The sequence below is a fragment of the Catharus ustulatus genome, chromosome 10 (assembly GCF_009819885.2).
Source record: "Catharus ustulatus isolate bCatUst1 chromosome 10, bCatUst1.pri.v2, whole genome shotgun sequence".
Taxonomy (NCBI): Eukaryota; Metazoa; Chordata; class Aves; order Passeriformes; family Turdidae; genus Catharus; species Catharus ustulatus.
Genome location: NC_046230.1, coordinates 2,495,436 through 2,519,917, shown reverse-complemented (window position 1 = coordinate 2,519,917; position 24,482 = coordinate 2,495,436). Strand labels below are relative to the sequence as shown.

Below are 24,482 nucleotides of genomic sequence, written 5' to 3'. Positions count from 1 at the left end.
TCAGCTAAAAGGCCCCTACAGTGTAAAAGCTGATCTATGCAGTATGTGATCATCCTGTTTTATTTAAAAGATGAAAAGTGGCTACTGAGATATCATAATAGATAGACATCAACTGAATCATGTGTCTTATTTGAACTTTCCATTTGCATCCTCTTCAGCAAGTCACTTAAGAGGTTAAAAGGACACACTCAGCAGGATTAAGTTTTCTATATTTTATGGCTAAAATTTCTAATAAAACTTGGAGAAGAAAGAAGAGAAGGTGATATCATATGACACCTCAGCTCCACCAGTACGTAGCCTACTGCAATTCCTTCATATGTCAGAAAGAGTGTGGCAACAGGACCAGGGCAGTGATTGTCTCCTGGAAAGGAAGCAGAGGGACCTTCTTGCTCTCCACAACTCCCTGATAGGTGTGTGGAGATATCTGTCTGATCATAACTGTCATATCTGTCATATCTGTCTGATCATAATGCTCTGTCTCTCATTTATGAGAACAGAATTACTCGGAAGTATTCTTGAATTATGGAAGATGTGAGTTCAGCCTTGTGAATTGCTAGGAAGGAATTTCAGAATCTTGTCATTTCTGAGGTTTTTTTATGGTTATTTGTTTGGGGGTTTTTTTTTTTGTTTTGGGTTTGGTTTTTTTTTGTTGGGTTTTTTTTTTTGCTACAAATTGAGTCTAAGCCTTCATACTTTGCTATTCTTTGAAGTGAATCTCATTGATATGATAGATGTTTTCCAGACTTGGAACTGTGATAGATTTTGGTTTTAGTTAGCTCCCATGGCAAAAAACACACAAGACTTCGAGAAATCAGTGAAGGATGAAAGACTACATGCAGTGTACTTCAAACTCTTAGGTATTTATGTTCACAGAAATGCAGTTAAGAAATAATGCCAAGTTATAAACTGATTCAGAGTTGCCACGTTAGAAGTATTTAACAGTGGAATGCAAATCAGAAATCAGTCCCACCAGTGACCTCTTCCCATCTTGAGAGCCTGTTTGAAGAAAAGCCTGACCTTTAAGCAAAATCAGATCTGTTGTTAGCCAGCACTGATCAGTTTATGCTTTTCCCTAAAACTGGGTTATCTTCAGCATGGTTCAATAGAAAGGAGTTTAGCCTATTACCAACATCAATTTTAAATGTTCAAACTCTCGAGAAGAGAGATTAAACAGTGGTCACAGGAAAGTAGAACTGAGTTTTCCTAAAGAAGCAGAAATAGCACCACTGCCCAATAAATAACCCAATGGAGAAATCTCTACTTGTCAGTTAAACCTGGCGAAGTTACTAGTTCTGCCAATTAATAAAAGGGAAATTTGAAAAGCATTCCTGAAATATTGGCAAATTGTTCTGATAATGGGATTTTACCCATTATTTTTTCAATACTCTAATATTGGAACTGCACAAGTGGAAATGTGAAGAAAAAAGGTTACAGGGATGAACTTTTCTGATTTTTTGCATGAAGACATATTTTTTTTATTCTTGCTGAGATGGATTTTTCAGGTATGCTTCAAAAACACAAAGAAATAGTCTGTTTTTCAATAACTTGGTAAATTTTTCATTTGATTATGTTGCTTTGATATTGATGTTACTGTAGACTAAATAACTAGTTCCTCTAAAAAGTCAGGAATCTCCTCTCAGAAAGCACAATAAAATAAGGTTTTCTTTGTATCACTTGGTTTACTAATCAGATCTTAACTGAATTAAGGTTTTTCTTCCTGGGTGCTAGAGAAAGCTGCCTTCATGGTGGGATTTTTTCCCACCTATTAAGTGGTTTGTTCTGGGCCATTATTCATCACTATATGGTTCTCACTTTAAATTTTTGTGCTTTCAGTTATAGCACCCAGTGGATTGCTGTGTGATACACTGAGCGGTAAATTGCTGCTAGGGGAAATTTATTGATCCCTATGCTGTGCATGATTGCCATATGAAGTTCTCATTCAGGAACAGAATAGTTTCTATAGATTTCCTGAGCTGATTAAATAAAACCAGGTTGGTGACAACAATGCCTCTAGTCAGGTTGAAGGTGAGACACTCTCTCTGCTTCAAGGCAAAGAAACACAGTAGAGGAGAGCAGATGCATCAGCAGCAGCAGAACAGGGTCTGTGAGTCTCTTCCTGGAAGACCTTCCTGAAGTCTTGTTGCTTAGTGTCCAAACAAGACACAAACAAAGACAAGGGGAAGGTTGATGTTGAGCTGTTCTTTCTGCAGCCTCTTTCCTGGGGGTAGAAAAAAGGCCTTCAGCTCTGTATCTCTTCCACTCGCTGCAGAAAGGAACCAGGGCTAAGAAAGCTGAAAGAGGAGGCAGAAGCAGGGCAGTAGCACAGGATTGTGAAGAGGTTGAGTCTGATTAATAGAAGGAAGAAAATTTGGCATCATATCCTGATGGAGGATGCTCAGGGTCTACAGTTGCCTAAAGGCAGTTTTTTAAAAAAAGACAGCTTCTTCTGAACTGATTTGTTACAGAGCAGTGAGGAAGCCAGTCTAAAATATATTTAGGAATCTTATCCTTTTTTTACTTAACAATAGTTTGGTGTCATAGAGGTGCAAATAACAATTTATTCTAAATACATACTTTCCCAATTTCTGTTAATTTTAAGTATCCTTTTAATAGCATTTTTCAAAAGCTTCATGAGTAATTAAGAAAAATAATAAAAGAAGGTCAGTGGTGGTTTAGTAACCCACTAATTCTTGTAACTCAACATTAGGAGGTGGCAGTTCATTACTAACAATGCTACTGTTGTCTGTATCCTTCTAGGCAAAGAAGCAGAAAACATTTCCCAGCTAATTGGAAGCTACGTGCAGCATTCACTCTTTTAGGACATGGAGCATCCCATCAGAAATGGCAGTGACTAACAGTGCAGTTATTAATAGAACTGGCCCCAGTGACCAAACAATTGGGAGCACTGAGACTGCTGGGCCAGAGTCCATGCCCAGTGCATCCCACAGGCAGCCAGCACGGACAGCAATGGCATGGCTGGGCACTGAAGCAGAGTGTGAGCTGGGAATGTGAAAGGACACTGCAGGGCCTGTGCTCTGCAGGGAACAATGCTTCCCAGCAAATCCCTGCATGCAGTCAGAGGTGGATGTGCACTGACAGCTCGTGCTCCGTGATCCGTGGAGCGAGGATTAAGCAGAGACTGGCACACACAGACTGGCTAAGGTGCCTCACAATGCAAATCCGTGGGAATGTGCTGTGTCTGGTGTTCTGCTCCCCCAGAACACTGGCTTCTGGTTCTCAGCTGCTCTGGCAGGCCAGGCCAGATGGAAGCTCTTCCATGCAAAAAATGTTTGGTCCTACTGCAGTGCTCTCACAAAGGCCCATATTTTCTTTGGTTTTTTCACTACCCAAATGTTCCCAGCCCACTGAAAATCCCAAATCATGGGGAGCTGTCATCACTTGAAGAAATCAATCTATGGAACCCAAAAGTAGATGTTTTGTTGGCTGAGGAGGACCAGCTGCCTTACACACTGTTTGTGTGTCCTGGGCATATGCAGGAAAGAGGTATGTGACCTTGAGAAGTCTAACCAAAGAAGTGCCTCTAGCCAAATTGTGCTGCTTAGATCATTGCCAGAATTTCACTGGTAGTTTTCCCAGCTACCAGTGCTTCATAAAATCTTCACTGCCTTTTTTAAGATTACACAGGTTTCGACCTTCCAATGACTTCCTGCCTTTGTCAGCTCAGCTACAGTAACTGCAGCTTAGTGCTGGTCTGGCCACCACCTCCATTTCCAAATTCACTGTGGCCAAATTCAGTCCAAATTCAATGTGCCTTCTGGTGTGCTAAAAGGGCCAGCTGGTGTACAGTGTGCATCCTGCACAGGCCAAGGGGTGCTGGCGTGCAGGGACTGTGTCCTCCCTGTGCTGATCCCTCACTGCTGGCTTGCCTGGTGCTCAGCACAGGTGAAGAGAAACCCAGTTACTTCAATGAAGAGCACAATATTTAATTTGCTTGAATCCTGGATAATTCATTAAAATAGTTTTAGGGAGTAGGGGGTTTTTAACATTAGGATTTCCTGCCTTGCTTGTCCTAATTGTGTGGATGTTTGAGAACTACCAATTTAATTCTACACATATTCCTGTCTATCACAGCATTTTTAACACTGTAAGTTTCTCAGTCCAGTTGGTATATGTGCCTGCAACTGTAGTTTCATCTCCATTTGAAATTTATGATGCCTTTTATTTACTTTGCTGCCAACACCCTCAACCAACCCAAAACCAAAGCTGTTCTGGTGCTCTCCTGCCCTTAATCCTCAAGCCTGTTCTGGGGGGCATTAGATACTTTTAAAAAGTAGTTACTTTTACAGTACAATTCTATAAAAGACTAGTTGTACCCTACAAGAATTTATCTCCAAAGCTTGAAGTGTATAAAATGGGTAAATGTAATGATTTATTATTCACTCTTGACTTTCAGCATAAAGATTTTTGTTTCCTAGATGAAAAATTGTAATTATAGTGTATGGGCAACAAGATGATTGATGTACATTCTATTTGAGTTGCCTCACTTTCCATCCCTTTTGATATACTGTAAGGAATAATATTAGATAAAGGAATAGAGAAACTGGGGTGTGGGTTGTTTTCAGGGTTTGATTGTTTATGTGTTGTTTTTTGGGGTTGTTTGGTGTTTTGCCTGTGTGAGCAACTTGGAAGTTTAATTGTCTCTCTGTAGAGAATCCAAAACACATCTGAGGTCACTTTGCTACTCAGGATTACGGCAATAACAGTATCTAATAATAGTTAATGCAATTACAAATTTTTTCATTTGCTCTTTATCAAATCAAGGGAGCCAGCACACCTCCTGACACAGGTCACATTTCAGAGCAGGGAAGAATTCCAGCCTGCCAGTCTGGGAAATAGAGCACAGTGTGGCTCTCATGAGCATGTGTGTGATGGCAGTAAGCAAAATTGATTTCTGACCAAATCCCACAGGTACTGAGAGCAGTATGCTATCAGTTTCAATCAATAAAAATTGCTAATTGTGTTTACTAGTTGTTAGGCTAAAAATGAGATACAGGATTTGGCCTTGCAAAAATACAGCTTCCCTACAACACAGTTAAGGCACACAGAGGAGCAGCAGGATGGGAATGGTGTTGTGGCAGACAGTGGTGACTGATAAGGGGTAAAACCAAGCTAGAAAGAAGAATTTTTTATTAGAAGGGGATAAGAAAGGTGGAACCTTTCTTTTCTGAGCATGAAATACAAAATTTTTGAAAGTAATTGCAGAGCAGAAGTTTGCAGTTTGTTGTTCTGAAGTTAGTACTGGTTTATAAAGTGTTAAACCATGGTTGATGAAATAATTGAAGAAACAGAATGAAAAAAATTCTCAGGAAAATAAACAAAAAGTAGGAAAATGGGAGTAAGTAGAAACAATCAATATTTAGACTTCATTATATTTAATTTCAGTTAAATGAAAGTTGCCTGGGCTCTGGACTTCTTTTCAAAGCCTGCTTTGTATCTGGAAAATTTTTTTTGTATTTAAGACCTTAATGGTCCTTTAATTGAATAAGTTTGCAACATGCTGCAAGAGACATTAGTCTTACTTTAGAAACAGTAAGCTGCCCCAGCATTTTATGTTTGTATAGGTAGAAGGATATTTTATTGAACCATTGTTGGTTGAGGGCATTACCATTTCTAGAGAGACTGGTGGGTAGAGTATATTTACCTTTAATAATATAAAATGTGAGGTTCAGAGGTTAAGGGAGCAATAGAGAGAAAACTTTTAAGTGTCTGTTCATATATTTATACCTATAAAATCTCATAAAACCTTCACGTTTCTACCATTCACATTATAAACCCTCAGCAATAAATATAATTTTTAAAATAACCTCATTCATTCTTAATTTACGCTTCAAGGATTGCATTCAATTATACAGTTTAGCACTCATTACCTTTAAAAAACACTAATGGGAAAACTAGCATACCTTTTTCTGACACAAAAATTATTCATTAGTTTTAGTGCATGATTTTAATGTACAACAGGTTTTGAATTATGGAAGAAAAAAAAAGCTGAGGGCATTTTTAAATTTTTAAGTATTATTCAAAATTTTACAGATTATAATTGAAGAGCACTTTTGAGAGATGAGATGATTCAAGTACTATCTTGTTATTGATTGAAGCTTTAAGAAATCTAGCCAAAAAAAGCACCTTGCATTGCAACCCTGCTGTTTCCTGGCATCCTTTTGCTGTCTCAGTAACAAACTACTTCCAAAGACATAATCACTCCTGCAATCCCACTTAATCAACCTTGCCCTAGTCAGATGGACTCACTGTAAAAACACACAGTTGTTATTTGGGAAACAACAAACCTGGGGTTTTTGCAGGATGTATTTTTTGGGTGGTTAGAACACCATCTTTAATACAAATGGGTTTCAGGGAGTTGGTTGCTATAGCAACAGTCTACTTAGTGGTTTTTTCAGAGTGAAACCCTACTTGCCTGTATGTTCAAGGGAAGACAGAATGGCTAAGGAAGGAAATTGAGCTTTTATTTCTCCCAAGAGCCATAAATTGCAGCATCATCTATTTAAAGTACACAGATGGAAAAGCTGTTCCTTTTCCTCAGTATTTTTTCTGCTGCTGAGAACTCCCATTTGATGTCTGAGTAAAATACAACCTCCCCTTATTTCAGAAATGCAACTGCATTAGGGTTAATTAAGGGTAACACCCAATCAGATTTTTCCTAAAAGTGCAGCTGAAAGCAGAGGACACAGTCTCTTTGAAAAGCTGGAGCTGTGAAAATTTCTAATGCAGTCTTCTGCCTCATGTTTCCTACTGTAAATCAGGGTCCCTCTCCATCCTACTGAAGTCAGATAGAATTTCTCTTGCCATTGATTTTTCTGCAGCTCCCTGGTTGTGTATCACAGACCCAAAGCCACCTTGACTTGATTTTTTCCCCGCTCTGTTGGCTGTGAGACAGAAAAACATAACAAAGGGGTTGGGGGGGTGTCGAAATTCCTTAATCTTGCCTGGCCATAGGCTGTGATCCTCCCATGTCCTTCAGTGCCTGTCTGCACCTGGGCAGTGAGAGCAAAGCACAGAACCCAAGTTCTGGGGAGTTAAGCAGAGTTAACTGGGGAGTTAAGTAGAGCTTGGCTGGCATTTGCAGGATTTACCTGAAGAGGGGTTTCCAGGCTCTTGAGGGTGGGGAGAATTGTGTGGTGGGGGTAATGAGCTGCCAGGAAGTGACAGCTTCACAGGCATATGGGAAAGGGAAAAGGGTTTTGAGGTAGGTTCAGTCTCAGAGGGAGAGCAGAAATAATGTAAAGCATGTGCTAGGAAAGAGTTGAGCCTGTCTGGAGCAAGTTATATGAAAAATTGTCATGAAGGGAAAAGAAATCGATTTGGAAAGGAAAGTATTGCAGTTGGGGAAGACTAGTGAAAAGAAGATGGCCAAAAACCCCTTCTTTGTTCTGTAGAAGACAAAGAGGACTTTCCTGTTTATGGTTCTCCAGTAATCTTTCCTGTATCTTGACCTGCAGACTGGTAGTTTCCCTTTGGATAATAAAATCACCCCAAAGTGGAGGATAGCTGATTGTGGGAAGAGAGAAATTGCTGGCTGTACTATCTCAGTGTCATTTGTGCAGTTATCATCCCTGGCTGACACTATTATTAAGTGCCACAAGATCTTTTAAAGCTTTCCCTGAGCAGGCCTGCCACATGCCTGTAGAGGGAAGCTCAGAATATTGCCTTACTCCACAGGAAAACCCCAACAGACAGCACTTCTTTGTGTCTCTCTCTCCTGAACTCTGTTTCTGTCCAAGAACTCTGAATATCTTTCTCACCTTCAAATGTAAAAGAGATGCAGTCCCCATGATTTGAGTGACAGAAGAAGCTTGCCACACCAGATGTATACAGTCCAATCTTTCTGGGAGAACTGACCAGTCAGAGTTTGCTTAAAACAGGACAGCCTTCCATAAGACCTGATGGGGAACAGTGTTTGGGCATTTCATTTAAACAGTGCAGGCTCCCAGTTCTCCAGTGCTCATGACAACAGTTTTTATGCCTTTCACTGGATGATAAATTTTTTTTGCTCTTAATTTAGCCAGATTTAAAATTATCTGTTTGGGTTGCAGGTTTTGGGTTTTCTTTTTGTTGGTTTTGGGTTGGATTTGCTTGTTTTAGAAAAATGAAAAAAAAATGTATTGATGCTGGAGAATTCTGTGCTTTCCATCTCTCTGAACTCTGTCTTCATTTACAGAGACCCCAGACTTATATATTGAGGTATAGTCTCTGCCCTGAATCACAAAAACTCTAAAGTCCCCAGTGTTGCTAGACCACAAAAGGGGCGGTGCCTGTTTTAGGAGTGAATAGGTGTCAAAAAAGGAAAAAAATCAAAAGGAATATTTTTTAAGTTTTGCAAAGCAAAACTGCTAAATATAGAACAAAAGACACAATATTTTAAGAGGTGCCTTAAAGACATTAAACTATGAAAGGTTCATAATAGAAAATAAAAGCCTTTGAAGTTCCCATGCTTAAGGGTGTTTAGAAAATGGAGCATTAAACCCAGACACCCAGGAGCAGCCAAGGTCTAGCCCAGAGAGTGCTGGTTGCCAGAAGATAAGAGAATGATTATTTCAGGTTTCTAAATTCTCCATTTGCCCTGTTTCTGACACTCCTTTTCCAACACCTGGTGCAGCTCATTGGCAGAGGTAGAATGCAGAGTTTTCTGGAGGCCTCTGTTTCTGCCCCTCTGCATTTTCTGATGGAGGAAGTGGAATGAAATATTTTACACTTGACATCCAAAAAGCTGAGGTTACCAGACTCTTCATCCTCCTCTTTTTTTACTTGCTGTCTTGTGAGTATAAATGCCATGAGACTCTTACAGCCCATTCTCAAGGTGAGGTTCTCCTTGGCATTCAGTTTCTCCATTACTGTATTCCAGAGGGGAACAGAATCTCTCCTTTATGAAAAAAGCAGCCTGCTCTGGATGCAAGGCTCTCACTCTCCCCTTCTGCCCATTCTTACGCCTTCCTGACCTGAAGTGAAGCAGGTTTTCTTCAGAACAGTAACAACTGATTCATTTAAACAAAAAGGGCCCAGTTTCATAATTCTATAGCCAAACTTCTGTAGCCCAAATCTGACTTGTATTTTTGCACTTAAATGTCAGGCAAGACACTGAGCCTCTGAATGAGCAGTTAGTGTGTTTGCATTCTGCCTTGACTTCTCCCCATTTCTCATACAGAGGCACTCTGTATTTCATCTGTCATGCCTCTCAGACCATGTTGCTGTTCTTTTCCTTTTTTCCCTCCATTGCTATCCCCTTGGAAATCTCAAATTCAAGGTTGAAGGAGACTGGGAGCCAACTTCTGCTCTCAGGGTTAAATCTGGGAATCATTGCCCTAGCTTCAAATTTATGCTGGCGCAGTGAAGATGAGAATTTAGCTTTCTGTACTGTTGTCAACAGGGGGAAAATAGAGTCCCTATAAGGCTGTATCCATGGAAACCATCCTGCTGCAATAGCGGGTAAAGCAGCAAATCAATTTCTTCAGTTTTAAAATGAAACACATTATAGTGCATCTGGCATTTAAGAGATTATCCGTGCTGATAACTGTGTGGAAAAACCCTCCCCTAGCAAGTACAGTGGCAATAACATTTCTTCCTCCTGATAGAATTTGGATTTTGTGTAGAATGAGCATTGACAAAGTACCGTGAAGACAGTGCAATGAGACAAAGCCAAGTCCAGAAGCAACAGCGTTTAATGAAGGAGAAAATCGTTTAATTTAGCATTTAGCCCAAGTATCTGGGCACATGGTGACTAACATTCAAATGTATTAGCAGAGGCAGTGACCTGTCACCTCTGTCTCCCTGCTCTTTGCCTCCGTGGTACGACGCGTGACAAACAGAACGTTTGTACCTTGTGATGCATTTGTCTGAACAGGAGTGAGTGTGTGGCCAGTGGGCTGTCAGATGGGATTTCAATATCCTCTGCAACATGGTCTGGGTAACCGACTCTATACAGGTGTGTATTTCAGAGCCAGAGGCATTTCCAGAGCAGAAAGTGTGCTGGCTGTCTCTGTGCTGTGCTCTAGCTACATTTCATCGTGTGCAACTTGAGAGACCATGCCTTTACTCTGCCATGCAGGGAGCATGGGAACAGGAAGACTTCTTACACCAGATTTCAAAAGCTACCATACACTTTTCCTGCTGTGTGCACAGGTCTTGCCTTTATATTTTCACCTGTTAAGGTATCTCTCTGACCATTTTGAGAAATAATACCCCACTTGAGCAGAAAATTGCCTATATGCAGATGAGACTTTATTCTCCTTTTCCTTTTTACCAAATCCAAATATTGCAGTCTGCCTTCTCTATGCCTATCAGATACTGAGAAATTATCTGTCTGGGAGAAACTTATTTAAGAGAGAGGGCATGAAGTTGAACCAGGAGGGAATAAAAAGCATTACAGGAATGACCCAGACCTTGAGTAGCCCTTCAGTTGGTGAGGATCAGATACAGACTCTTCTGTCAGTTTGCAGTGGCTAGGCTGTATTTTATCTGTTTCTGAATCTCAGTTCCTTGATAACAGCAATCACACATGCAATATTGTCCTCTTTTATCATAGCTGCCCTATCTATTGTGGCAATCCCTGTTTGATTGACAGTTACGTATTTTTTTTCTGACCTGTGGGCAAGCATATTGCAATGCACTCCTTTCAGGGCTATCACTGAAACACATCCAAAATCTTCAACTGGTGCATAATGTGGCAGTTCAGCATTTGAATGAAGTGAGCACATATTGTTGGGGGCACAAGAGGTTTTGTTGCTCTGCCACATCTATCAGTTAATGGAAGATGCAGTTCAAACCCCATTAAGTGGCAGAAATGGCTCAGTGGTCTGAAATGCTGCTGTTTGCAGAGAGTGTTTTGTTCTAAATATGCCCAATTGCTATGACATCCAGTGTAGTCTGTTTGGTCAGCTCCAGGGGTTTTAAGAGCCAGGAAAAGACCTTTCAGTGCACTGCTTGAGGACTGTGCTTCCTTTCTGAAGATGACGTTTCCAGATCAAAAACATGTGATTGAAAATCACAAACTTCTGCAGATTGTTTCCTATGATGCATGAATGTACAGATCTAGGAATCCTCTCTGTATTCAGGGATTGGACTGCATTCACTTCCGAAGTCCTAACCTTTTGATGCTGAATGATGAAAATTATGCTTTTCATTGCATTTTTTATCCATAATTCACACTTTCTGTGTAAGCCTTCCATATTCCCATGCGAGGATGCCTGAGGTTCCTGGGGAGCTCAGATACAAGGCATTTGCAAATTTCTAAAAGGCAAGGGAAGGGAGAAATGGAAGAGGAGCTGTGACTAGAATTTCTTGTACCATTCTTCATCACAATCCTGTGTCTGTGCTCATCAGGGCATCAAAGCCCAAGAGATCAGGCATGGCCCAGGGGAACCCTGTAAACCTTTTTGAGCAGAGAGGATGGACTTGTTTGTTACTGTGCGTCCTGGGATATGTTGAGATGGACTGACAAAACCTGGAGATTTTAATTGCTTTGGATAAAGGCTTTTCCTCTGCCGTGCAACACTGGCAAGAAAGGTGACCTTCTTCCCACCTCCTTCAGGTCAGACTGGGAGTCCATGGCAGGATCAGAGGCTGCATTTGTTCTGAGGGACAAAGCAGGAGCCACCTCTGGATCTGTCACTTGCCCAACAGCTCCCAGGAGTGGCATTTTAGAGCATTCTTTGTGTCTAAGCTCTCGCAGTTTGCACAGTCATGGCCAGCGTAGGAGTGTTTCTCAGGCCTGTCTGTCTCCATGGATTCAGAGGTGACACCATGTTTGTACACTGCCTCTCTTACACTACCACCCCCATGACTGAGGCAAAGCTCCTGAGTCATCCTCACAAAGATTTAAAATTTCTGGCAAACCTGTAGGCCATCTGTTTATGTGGGTAGGCAAGAAAACATCAGGTAGGAAAACCCAGTCACGCACCAGTGTTTGTATCTGTGCCCACAGCAAGCTCTTTTAAATGACATTTTAACTATTGTCTAAATTCTTTTTCTCTAAAAAATTGTAACAAACAGCAACCTTGTTGTTAAATGATTCCTTGAAATGAGCCCAGTCCTCAAAGTCACTTCATGAATACATAAATCCCATCTGTATTCTAAAATTTCATTTATTTTATTGTTCGAGAAACCTTTACCAAAAATCAGCAGTTCCCTCTTGGAAAAAAAGCTTGAATTGTCTTTTCTCTGGGACTCAGGTGAAAGCATGACCTGGTCACATTCCTGCCATGGCAGGTATTGTCAGTGCTGGCACGTGGTGGCACACAGCAGCTGCCACTTGATACAATGCAAAGAATGTGCCCCAAGTCCAGTAATGTCTACTCGTGTTATGTCTTTTTCAGTGTAATGATACAGTCTGTTACTACTCCTGACAGTCACACAGCTCCCTTCTCTGTTTCTATCATTCTACTCCTCAAAACTAGAATCCCTTTGCATTCCTAGCCTGCAAAGGTAGGGACATTCCTAGCAGTACTCTGTGGATTAATATTCGCAGCAAAATAAAAATATCAGGCCAATGCATACATTGATCTGTTCTTCTAACCCCAAGAAGCTGAGCCCAGTCCTGGTTCCATGCATACTAGCTGTAAGCACAAACCTTGCCTCATCTGTACTCAGTTTATAATTTCAGAAATATCTAAAAGAGATTAGTAGTTCTAAGGGCTAAGGTGTGTCCTTGGATGGCAAGTTCTGCTAAAAATTCTGGTGACACAAGAAGGTGAGTAGCTAATCAGCAGGACCACCATAAATGCAGCATAGTTTACAATAAAAATGGAAAAAAAAACCAAACAAGATCAGTTCTTTCCATTGAGAAAGACCTAATTTACTGCTGAGCAGATTATAAATAAACAACATGTTTGTTAAGGGTATGGAAGACTGACAGTCTCTGGCCCTTAACTTCATGCAGACCCATGAAAAATATCCCTCTCTGCAATGGGAGACTTGTTAGTGGGCAAGGTCATTTTCACAATGATGGAAATAGAAAAGCAAGAAAAGCATGAATAGGGTGGCTGAATCTACCAGACGGAAGGGTGTTCTTGCCTCACACAGAAAGAAACACTGTCCTTTTTTGTTTGTACTGCTTGGGAAGCCTTTAGAGATGACCAGAAAGCAGTCACCGCTGTGAGCAGCAAGAGCCAGAGAAATGTGTTCCCTGTGTCCTTCCATTCAATAGTGAGCTGTTCCTTATAGACAATGGACAGCTGTTCTCTGTCCTGTCCCTTGCTGCAACCTCCTCTTTTGTCTTCCACCACCTCCAGAGGGGCCTTCTCAGAGCCAGGGCTGGGCAGAGTTCAGCCAATCTCTCAGATTTGGCAGGGCACATCTGTCAGATTTGACAGAGAATTTACCCAAGTTTCATACTTGTACAACAAATTGCTCTCAACAACTGGAGGCCAGAGGATTTCTCAGCTGGCACAGAGTTAGAACTGTCAGTACAGCCAGTGCCTGCTCTGGCCTAAAGCCTCGTGTGACAGGCAAACCTGAACCAGCATAATCACTGTGTGCTTCAGCAGCTTCTGGTCTGCAGCAAAGGTGTTTCTTACCCCGTGTCACAGGGCAGATTCTGGCTCTCCCTATGCTGTGTGAGTGTGGCTGAAGGATTTTAAAATGCTTGAGGTGCAGCACAGACCCTGTAATCCCTCTCTTGAGAAGCCTGTCAAGCCTTGCATGTGGAGAATACCTTGGCTTCAGGTCTTGCTTTGCCATAGCACAGTCTGGCCAGAGACCAACTGCACCTTTTGAAGAAACACTTCAGGTTTGGGAGAAGGAGGACCATCCTTTTGGTGCACCGAGGAGCACCAGCACAGCACTGGGGCCTTTCCTTTGTGCTTGAGGGCACTTCATATGTGTGCACCTGCAGGACAGGGCACGTCTGCACTGTGACTTCACCCTGCAGATCCCTGGCTTTCTCATGTGACCCCCTGCATAAATTACACCCCCTGAATGCCTCAGCCTCCACTGCTGTTGTGTACCTCTGTGAAAAGGGAACAGATGTAATTGTTTCACATTAAATTTCACCCTTCCCCTAAGCACTCACCTTCTCCGTGCAGGCGTGTCACTGGTGGTTCCTGGCTGTCACTGCTGTATCCCAAGCCATTGCCTCTAGGAGAGGGGACAGAGCAGTCCCTGCAGCCAGGCCATGGCAGGGGCTCTCTGCACAGTTCCAGGGCCCTGGGCTGCACTGTTTGGCCTCCTCAAGCTGCAGTGAGTCAGACAGACAGACAGCCGTGCTGTGTGAGCCCTGTGAGAAGGTACCAGCTATGTCTGGGCAGACAGAGTTAAAGAGAGGTAAAAATGTTGGTCTACTAAGAGATGTCTCAGGGTCAGAGTCACTTGGACTGAGACCAAAGTCCTTTAAATAGGAGAGTGCTTGATTATTCAGCTGGGCATATTCGAAATTCATCTTGCTTTGAGTAACCTCATCTAGGATTTTTGCTCCACTTTTCTGATCTTCAGAGCAAATTTGCTCCCCATTTTGCTTCAAATTATACAGACTGGTAGATTGGAAACTTGTTTCATAGTTGTATTGGTTTGTGCTAGGAATACTGGGATATTCTGGAATTTGAGCAATGCAGCTACATTCATTTTGCAACAATAATTTGTTTTTGTACTGAGACATCTTATGAAGGATACTGTTCATTTCATTCCCAATGGATTTGTCTTCCAGGTGCTTGTTTTCATAGCTGATTTTTAACGATGCCACCTGTGTTACACAGTGCTCTAAGAGCTGCACTATGTTTGTGCTGCTCTCTGTTGGTGTGGAGCTCATGTAGCTCTGGAAGTGATTGAGGGTTAGAGACTGTGGTGGTTTGTCACAGGAAATAGAGAGAGAGGGATACATCGGGTTTTTTCTGTCTTCCCTCTCAAGGGGATCTCGGAGTGAGGTCGCAGCAGTCTTGTAGGAGTAACATGATTCTACTTCGTGATTATCATCTAACAAAGGATTTTCAGAGCTCTGGGAGCCACTCTCTCTGTTCAGCTTTTCTGGCAGTGGGTTTTTATCTTTGGATGTCTCACATCCCAATGAAATTGCTACCTTCTCATTCTCAGTTGAAGATGTCTGCAGATTGTCAGCCTGTGATTGTGGTGCATAACTTGATGATCTGGTGGTTTCCACAATCCCAGGCACTGTAGACAAGTCATTCTGCTGAGTCCCTTCTCTTTCTTGGAAATCCAGATCATATGTGTTCAGGAGGGAGTCCAGGCTGTGGTCTCTTCCAGCAGTGTTTACTGAAGAGGGCTGAGTTGCATGTTTGCTTTCCTCCAAAGGCACACATACATTCAAAGTGTTCGATTCACCCTTGCCTGGTGTCTCCTGCTGAGCTTCTGTGCTCCCTTTCTGCTCTGGACTGGGACTGGGCAGGATCAATGAATCATTAGACTTTTCTGGCTGTGACTGAGGACTTGGAAGAGAGTCAGGGGAGGAGATGAGTCCCGAGTGTCTTCGTAGCCAGTTTATGATCCCCATGGTCAGTGAAAGCTCAGTGTCACAGAGCTTTAGCAAACATTCTTTGCCTTTCCATGTGCTGTGGAAAAAGCCCTGGCTAATGATGTCTAGAGTTGGTTGGGAAGCCATGTTCTCCTCAGCTCCAACATGGAAGCTGTAAATGGACAAAGGGATTTCAATGGCTTGCTCTGAAACACTTTCAGAGGCACACAAGTCATCATCAAGGACAGGGTTTACTTTGACTTCATTTGGGTCATAGAAGAGTTCATAAAGGGCATCTCCGCTGTAACTGTCTCTTGGAAATCTACCTGGGACTCCAGGGGTCTGAGCTTCCTTCAGTTCATCTTCTTGTCCAGGAGAGAATGAATCGTAGTAGCCTTCATCACTCGTGGATGTGGATTCCTGGTTTTCACTTTTCGGTGTTTCTGTTTCTGTGGAGCTGTCCTTGGAATTGTCACCTTCTTTATCAGGTGACACTTGGGGGTCTGTGACCGGTACAGCAGCCTGATTTCTGTCCTTTTCTGTGTCAGAACCAGGTATCTTCAATAACTTCTTTTCAAACAGAGCACTCTGATGCAGCCTTACTGATTTGTTGATGTTGTCCCAAAACTTTGCAAATTCCACTGTCTCATTCTGGCCAGGAGAGGCCAGCTGCTCCACCCCGCCTTGGAAGGAGCCCATGCCAGGGCTGTCTTTGTGCTTGCTTCGCCTCAGCAGAAGGTCTTTGCTGTTCTCCAGCTCCAGGTGAGCTGAGCTCTCATCAGCAAAGATTTCCCCACAGCCAGTGAGAGAGTCAAAGCTCTTCAGGGAGGCAACATCTTCACACAAGGCATTGCAGTAGTCGTAGGAGGAGTCAGACTGCAGTTCACTGTCTGAGCAGTCCTGTGACAAGCAATCAGCTGCACAAGTTTCTCCAGTTTTGAAAAGATACTTGGCAAGACGTCCAGACAATTCACTCTTGCAGCCTGGAGAGGACAGGTTCTTATCCTTCTCCACCAGAAATGAGAGGCTGTCTGGTTTATTTTTTCTTATGTGAAATATATCTCTGAGCCCTTTCTTAGATCTCTTGAGGGAAATCCTCTTCCTGGGAATGGTTTTTGCGACAGCAGGTACAAAAGGCATCTGTGGCACAAAATTCCTGTAATCAATCATCTGACTGCTGCATGCAGACTGGCTGGGGCTGACCACACACTCCTTCTTACTGCTGGAGCTGGACATCCCTGAAAAGCTGATACTGTTGACAAGCCGGCCCTTGCCCTTTCCAGAAAAGCCCTCCTCACAAGCCCTGCTGCTGGGGCTGCAGTGCTCTGTTTTGTCTGCCTCAGCAACACAGTCATGGGTTTTACTCTTCCTTACAAGTTTGTAGGAGGAGCTAGATGATTTTTCCAGGTTGTGACCACCAGGTCCGTTCCTTGCTGCTCTGGTAGAAAATCTGTAGTTCTTGTGTGTGGCCAAACATGCCAGCTGGACTTCGGCCACACTTTGGTTTCCCTCCAGAGCTGCCTTTTTGTCTTTGCCCATCTCATCTTTGCTGGTAGGAGCTGTATGCACTGCTGGCACTTTCTCATGTTGCACACTGGATTTTATGAAGGTCTTTCCTCTCTTGAGCTCCATACTGCTTCCTCACATCTGTTTCTGTAAAGAAAACATTAGAACACAACTATTGTCAGGTTGGTGGGTAGCACTTGTAAATTTTGAAAGCAACTGGAGAACAAAGGAAGGGACATTAAGTATTGTAAAATTGAGTTTCTCTGCCATCAGCTATTTCCATCTTTGAGTCATGGTACTGCATAAGAAACAGATTGTGTGTTGGCTGAAAGATTCAACATGGAAAAAACAGTGCACATTATGTGCTGGTAGTTGAGGTTCAGAGAGCATTATGTCTGTCAGAAATAAACAGATTTGCCTTGAGGAGTAGGACTTCAGGATGGCTTTTAACAAGGTAAAGGTCCTGTTCTGAAGGTAGAAAAGGCATCAATGAAAAGCAATGCCTGAGAATGTGTGTATCAGGTAGGCAACAGTTCATAGATCTGTGCCTTAGATGAGGACAAAGATCTCAAGCTAGGAAATCTCCTGAGAAAACAGATCAAACTTTCAATACATGATGCTCACTTCATATTAAAATAATCCTTCTCTGTGAATATGAAATCCATAAATCTTGGTACTACCCTGGAAGCATGCAGAGACTGAATTACTGACTTTGCTCTCCTCTGAGCATAATATATCACTTTCTACGCTACTACTTTGATTGTCAAAAATCAAAAATGCCACATTGAAAATCACTGTTAGTCATGACAAAAGTGGCACCTTAATTTACAAAGACCAGTGTAGCCCACAGAGGCATTGCCACATTGAATCTGTACTGTGCATTGATTAGCTATTTCTAAAAATACTCTAGTACCTGTATCAGTGCCAGTTTCAGGCTCAGCCTATATAGTTTAGTATTGAACCTGTTTTATGTTTTCATAAATCTAATTAGTCATTAATTATTTTAGACATGTCACTTTCAGTTTTCTGGCAGTTCTTTCCTAGAAAGATCTGATCCTTTCCTGTCATGCATCAACTTGAATATTGAGTAAGTCAATGGAGTTCCATAAAGGTAGGTCAGGGATGAAGCAAGAGCTACCTAAAAGCTGTTGGAGCAACCAGATTTTTACTTGGTAGAAGACCAAGTAAACCCCATGTAATGATTTATCTTGTTTTAAATTGATTAGACATAACTAAACAATTGGAGACGCTGAACATGAGATTTTAAATTCAGCACCAAGCCTAGGCTTTGTACTCCTAAAACAGAACTTAGAGCAGTCTTCAGTCTATTTGGAGCTATAACAGCTGTCTGTAGCCCCAGCAGCTTTCCAGTTGCCAGGCCTTGCTGGGACAGCCACACTGACCAGTACCTCACAAGGTGTGGGACTGTGTATTTGGGAGCACTTCTCCAGCAGGCAGATCAGTGACAGCCCCTTTCTTACAGAAGCTGCAAACTAACAGGTGATTAGCAATATTTACAAATAAATGTAGGTCAGTGACAAAAGGTAGAGAACATATGGGCAAAGTGTGAATATTTGACACGTGCTGGAAACGTGGTGGGTAATAATAGATGGGCATCTATCAGTGTGATTGAGATGTTGGCACATTCATTTGCACTTGGCACTACATGTGAGTGTTACAGAACATTCTTAATGAAAGCCAGTAAACATTTTACTACCCTGTCAGGTATCTGGTGTTCACTGATGCTGCGGGAAACTTGTTTTGCATATTTAGAAATAGGTCACTGGGACACGATTACACTCCTCTTCTGAAAAGCAAGGTGTGATCAACAAGCAATTCAGCATGCAGAACTCCTGCAGGGCTGTGAAAACAATCAGAAACAGCTGATGCAAGACCAGTTATTAATACCCCAGAAATAGAGTTTCTGACATCTCAGTCCTTTGCAAGTGCAGAAATAGGAACTGTGTCCCTGTGTCCCTGATGCTGCTGAGAAGCTCCTCTGAGGTCTGTGACATTGGCAAGTGCCAGCCTTACAACAAAGTTATGTAGGATTCTTTGAAGTCCTGCAGCTGTTTCTGCCCATTCTGAGTATTAAGCAAAGGTCACTTCTGTAGGATGTTGCACACTTGAGAACTTTTCTGCTGATGCCTTAAAAAGGCTATTAGGGATGGATTTATTTACTGTCAAGTATGAAACATATTAAAGCTAAGAATTTAGGATTACATTCGATAATCTTTGGAATAAAGTAATGTTTGGTCTGAATTGTATCTCCTTGATAAGAAACACATGGATGACCAGTTTGACAACTGGGTCTAAAAATTTCAAGGCTTGTTCTTCTATCTCTCGCTCTCTCTTTTTTTTTTTTTTTAATGGATTAGATGAGCAGTTTTATCTTGAAAACCAAAATGGCCCAAGTAACATTTTTACTGAGAATATCTGTATTATAATAATGTAAGATACACTGATGTTAGCTGATGCTGCCTTTTCAGTTTCTTCTGATGGGGAAAAAAGTGTTAGCTGTTTTTTTGGTTTTGTGTGGATTTTGTGATTTGGTTTTTTGAGGTTTTTTTTAAATATCTACTATATATAATCACCAACTTTTTATTCTAATTATTTAATGTTACTAATTATTCCTATATATTCTATTTCTAATACTCCCTCAGGATCCATGCCAGACTTAGTATCTAGTTCATTGTGTCATCCTGCTTATTCTAAGACTGTCATATCTTTGTAAAACTTCCCCATTGAAAATGTTATTTAAATGAACAAAAGAAAGGGAAGACCTCCTCAGTCAACTCTTTGAGGGCTCCTCAGGACAGACTACCAAAGTCTGCAGATTTTTTAAAATATTCATCTTAGATTATTTTTTATAACTTTTTATACTCTGAGTTCCTCTTTGTACTCAAGTGATGTAATCTATCAATGAACTTCTTTCCTAAAATAAGCCAGAAATATTTATCTGATGATTCTCTCATTCTATATCTATTAATACTTTTAGCCCTTTTGGTTGCAATGGATTATACTATGATACCTTTTTTTTGGTCTCTGCAGGAACACAAGTTCCATCTCTATCCCCAGAAGCTGTGCCACTGAAGTTAGAAACAGATTAAAGTGCTGTAAGGGAAAGTTACCCTCCAGTGGTTATATAAAGCTAAATCAAAGTTCTATGAAAAATTATTACAGGCATTTAAAACATAGTTCATTTTTCCAGTTCTTGACCCATGCACTCAGGTACACTAGTGCCTGTCTGTGTTCCTTTTCAATTATTCTTCTCTTGGACTTGCAGGATATGACTTCTTCCACAGGGATAAAAGATATATGAGGGCCTGATTTCCATCTTTGCAAAGGAAATAAAATTTGAAATTAGAAGTCACTGTAAAGAACAGAAACCTGGGGAAACTAGCAGTGTGCTGAGAATGTCAACGTTTTCTTCATTAATAACAAGATGTTTTTTCAGTATCTGCAAAATTGCTTATGGAATGTGCTTAAATAGAAGATATCCTCGAATCTTACACTGGGCTACAACTGAGTTGTCTTTTACAGTAAGATTGGGTGTAGCAGCAGCATTGTGGCTTCCCATCCACAGCATACAGTACTTTTTATCTGGCTTGATCAGACCAGCTGCTCACTTTCAGGATTTCACAGGTGTTTAAGCAGGCAATTAGATCTGGATTTGAGGCTGATACTATAATGAAAATAAAGTTTTCTTTTAAATTTGGATGGCATTGCTCATAAAATTCAGAGATACTTCATGCTGAGACATATACCATCTGTGCAGGGTGTGTCACAGCCTTTTCATAAAACCAGGAGGTTTTACTGAGTCTGTGATTCATCTAAAAGTAAATTAAAGTTTTAGAATGGAAAGATGAACACATTCCTGTGGCTGAGGAGACTTGATTTTAGGACAATCAAGTCAATTGCTTCTGGATCTGGGTTATGAGGACCTGAGCAAGACTGAGTTAGGTAACTGTTCTTGTTAATAAGAGCCATATTCAGATGGCCTAAATCCTCCCTAGGTCCAACATACAAGGGCCAAAGAGTGGTACAATGGAATAGGATATTCATTAGGAAAAGGGCTGCAGGCAGGATTCAATCTGTCCAGACTCATGGCAGTCAAAGAGAGGGGTCACATTTGCCTCTGCCCACGGCCCCTACCCTTTCTGCCAGCCATCTACAAGTTTCCCTCTGTGGTGGAATGTGAGAGAGCCTTGTTTGGGGTTTTTGGCAGTGTCAAAGTTGCTGTATCTTGCTAGCTTATAACAAAATAGAAAGGTTTGTTTAGATAATTTTCAAAGAAAACGTAAAAAATCAGTCCTCTTCCATATAATTCTAGGAATGCCATCCTATTAGGAAAGTAGAATTATCTGTTTCAGTGAGGTTGCAAGGATAGAAATAATACTATTACAAGAAGGAAATTTAGATAAAGTCTCCAGCTTCAGCAAGTTTGGCTCAAAAATTATTTTGTTCAAGTAGAAAAAACTGTAATTGAGGTTCATTTATTTCAAAATCTTATCAGCTATTCAGCTTGGACCTCTCTTACTTGCTTGTTTGATGTGTAATTTATATATGATCATCTCTCTTGGAGATAGAAATAGGTGAAATTTAGAATACAGGGGTTTTGAAGGGGAGATAGGAGTGTTCCCTCTTTATATCACTCTTACAATTGGTAGGTTGTGGAGATGGAGCCTTGCTGTCTCTTACTAAACAGAGTTCTGCATGTCACTTGGCACCTGAATTTCAGCTCCCTCCAGGAATTTTCCTTTTATTAAATGAAAATTTTGATAAACATTGAATAGTCTTTTAGGCATTTTAATTCAAAAATAAGGTAAAATCTCTCTTTGTACTGCTTTTGTGTTTCCAGATACAATTTTGGAGTGAGTCCAAAATCCCTTTTCCACAAGTGGCTTCATATCAATCAGACTTAAGATGCTGAGTATCAGAGGTACCTTTGAAAATGTTACCCTGCTTTTCCATCAGAAACTGTAGCATAATTTCCTGAAAGCATCTCTCTAGTTTGGGCATATGGACATACATTAAGCTTCAGACCCATGCATTTTAAGATAATTTTTTTTTTAATGTTTCTTGATAAAGCATGTAATGGGAAAGGGGGAAAGAGCAGAGAGCTCTGGGAGGCTCTCCCGATTCTTAACCTCAGGAGGATTTTTACTGTCCACCAGTTGGAAGTCCTAAAATACAAAAACAAGCAAGCATGAGGTGGTGAGAGCCACAGCTACTTCTGAAGTCAGTGAACAACACTAATTTTAATCTTTAGTATCTAATCAATTAGCAGTGCATAAGGAACAGCTGCTGCTCCCAGTAAAGTGTGTGACAGGGGAAGATTTTGGGAATAAGACTGTTTATTTACAGGCAAAAATATTAACTCTCTATCTGCGAAGATGAAAGTTAATAATGGAAATACTTACTAATAATCATGAACATATATTCCATTCTGTTAATTTGATTTTTAATTGCAAAGCAGAATACAGCTTCCTTGCCAGAGGGTAGTGATAATTCTCACTGCAGTTATTGTAACACTGTTTCTAGCAAGCAAATAAACATAACAGTTCTTCTGGTCAAAACTAAAGAGGATTTTAAAGCAGGGCTCATCTTCTCCCTTAAACTGATTACCCTCCTACTATCTCATCTCCATTAGAAAAGAAAAGAACAGGGTGGAAAGGATGGAGGATGTAATCAGGGAGAGTGTGATTCAGGAAACAGCAGAATGTTTATTTTTAAAGGCGCCTGTGTGACACACAAACCTGCATTGAGATCATGCCTCTCCTTAGGAGTACTCCTCTCATCATCCTTAGTGGCTGTATCTTATCATTCCCCTTAATCATTTGTCTCTCTCGGGTGACCCAGGATGCCTAATTATTTGCATATACATTTAGGTCAGGCAATGGCTTTCTCATGAAGAACCAGCAAAAAAGCACATTGGTGTGTTTTTAATTCAACCCTCATTCCACTGAGCACACAAAGTAAAATCTTACACTCCCCAGCAGAATACTAGAAAGATGTGTAGTTAAATGCTTAATCTTATTAGCAATGTGCTATATGGAAGTCTGAACCTTCTTTTAAGCCCTGACAACTGTTTCGTGGAGCTCAGGATTTTTCATAGTAAAATTAACCATGTTTCTACTCCCAGCACACTGTCCTGCTGCGTGCTGACAGGAGGGATCCTTGGGGGCACAGCAGCACCCAGTGCATCCCCCAGACCCATCTGGAGCACCCACAGCATCCCCCAGCCCCATCTGGGATCCCACTGCATCCCCCAGCCCCATCTGGGATCCCACTGCATCCCCCAGCCCCATCTGGGGATCCCACAGCATCCCCCAGCCCCATCTTGGCACCCACTGCATCCCCCAGCTCCATCTGGGGCACCCATAGCATCCCCCAGCCCCATCTGGGATCCCACTGCATCCCCCAGCCCCATCTGGGAACTCACTGCATCCCCCAGCCCCATCTGGGGCACCCACTGCATCCCCCAGCCACGCACAGGGTGTGTGGCAGGGCAGAAGGAGGCTGAGCCCCTGACAAAAGGAGGCTCCTTCTCTGACAAAACCTCTGCACCCCTCACTCAGTTTTCTTCTGTACCTGAGGCTGAAAGAAATGTAATTGGCTTGAAATGTTCCAATTACATCATGTAAAAGGGCAGCTTTAACTCCTGCGCAGGGAGCTTTGCAATCATCACCGTATTGCTGAGAGAAGGCAGCAGAGCAGAAATTTCCACTGCATACCTGAGAAGGAAACAGGGCTTTTTTTTACTTGCCCTGGCCAGCAGCCTGTTGGTACCAGATAGCAAAGTGTTAACACTGACAGCTTTGGCTGTCCTCAGTAATTCATTGCTTTAAAAGGAGATAGGATATGTATTTTTATAAATACAGGCACAGACTTGCCAGATATGTGGAAAAAGAAGTAAAAAAGCAATGCTTCAAAAACATCATCCCAAAATGATACTCCCTCGGAGTCACTGTGAGTGTCAGAGCAAAGGAAATGCCATTGCACCAGAGAAAACAAGGCAGATCACAAAAATTCTACTCACCATGTTTTATCACTGAGCAGAAATCCTCTGTCTCCTAGCCTTGCTCCTGAAGCTGGTCTTTATCCAGAGGCTCCTGCGATGCTTTTCAGATTCTGAGGGGCTGGACCACTGCTGCTCTCCAGTGTTACTCTCCACCCCCTGTCTTTTCCTCCTCCTTCTTCCTTCATCCCCACCCCCTCCTTTCTCCAGCTTGTAGCTTTTTCGTACCTCACATAGATTCTAAGCTTCCACATGGAGCTTGATAGAGGAAAGATGCTAATTTCAGCTACCTGCTTGGTGCCATGGAAATGCCTCCTTTGCTTTAGGAATAAAAGAAAGGAGGTAAGCTTGGGAGTTTCTGAGCCAGCATTTTGGTTCCTCCCTACATGACTGCTTATTCAGTAGGGAGGAATACATCCAAATTAATTTCATTTCTCACGTGTTGCTTTGTTTCCGACTAGGATTCAGGAAAAGTGATCTGAATGCGTTTTGGTTGGTGTGATGCTTCACTGGCAGGGTATGCAA

General features: G+C 41.7%; 1 protein-coding gene across 1 annotated transcript in view; it reads right to left on the bottom strand.

Annotated features, from left to right (window-relative positions):
• The window catches only part of AMER3 (APC membrane recruitment protein 3), a 41,590-nt gene extending 17,477 nt beyond the window's left edge, over window positions 1–24,113 (bottom strand). The window contains exons 1-2 of the mRNA XM_033068580.2: window positions 23,979–24,113; window positions 14,039–17,083 (exon numbers count right to left, since the gene is read on the bottom strand). Of these exons, the coding sequence (XP_032924471.1) occupies window positions 14,057–17,062 (3,006 nt within the window). The 5' untranslated portion in view covers window positions 17,063–17,083; window positions 23,979–24,113 and the 3' untranslated portion in view covers window positions 14,039–14,056. The remainder of the gene's footprint in view (window positions 1–14,038; window positions 17,084–23,978) is intronic.
• Between the last annotated feature and the right edge of the window lie 369 nt (window positions 24,114–24,482).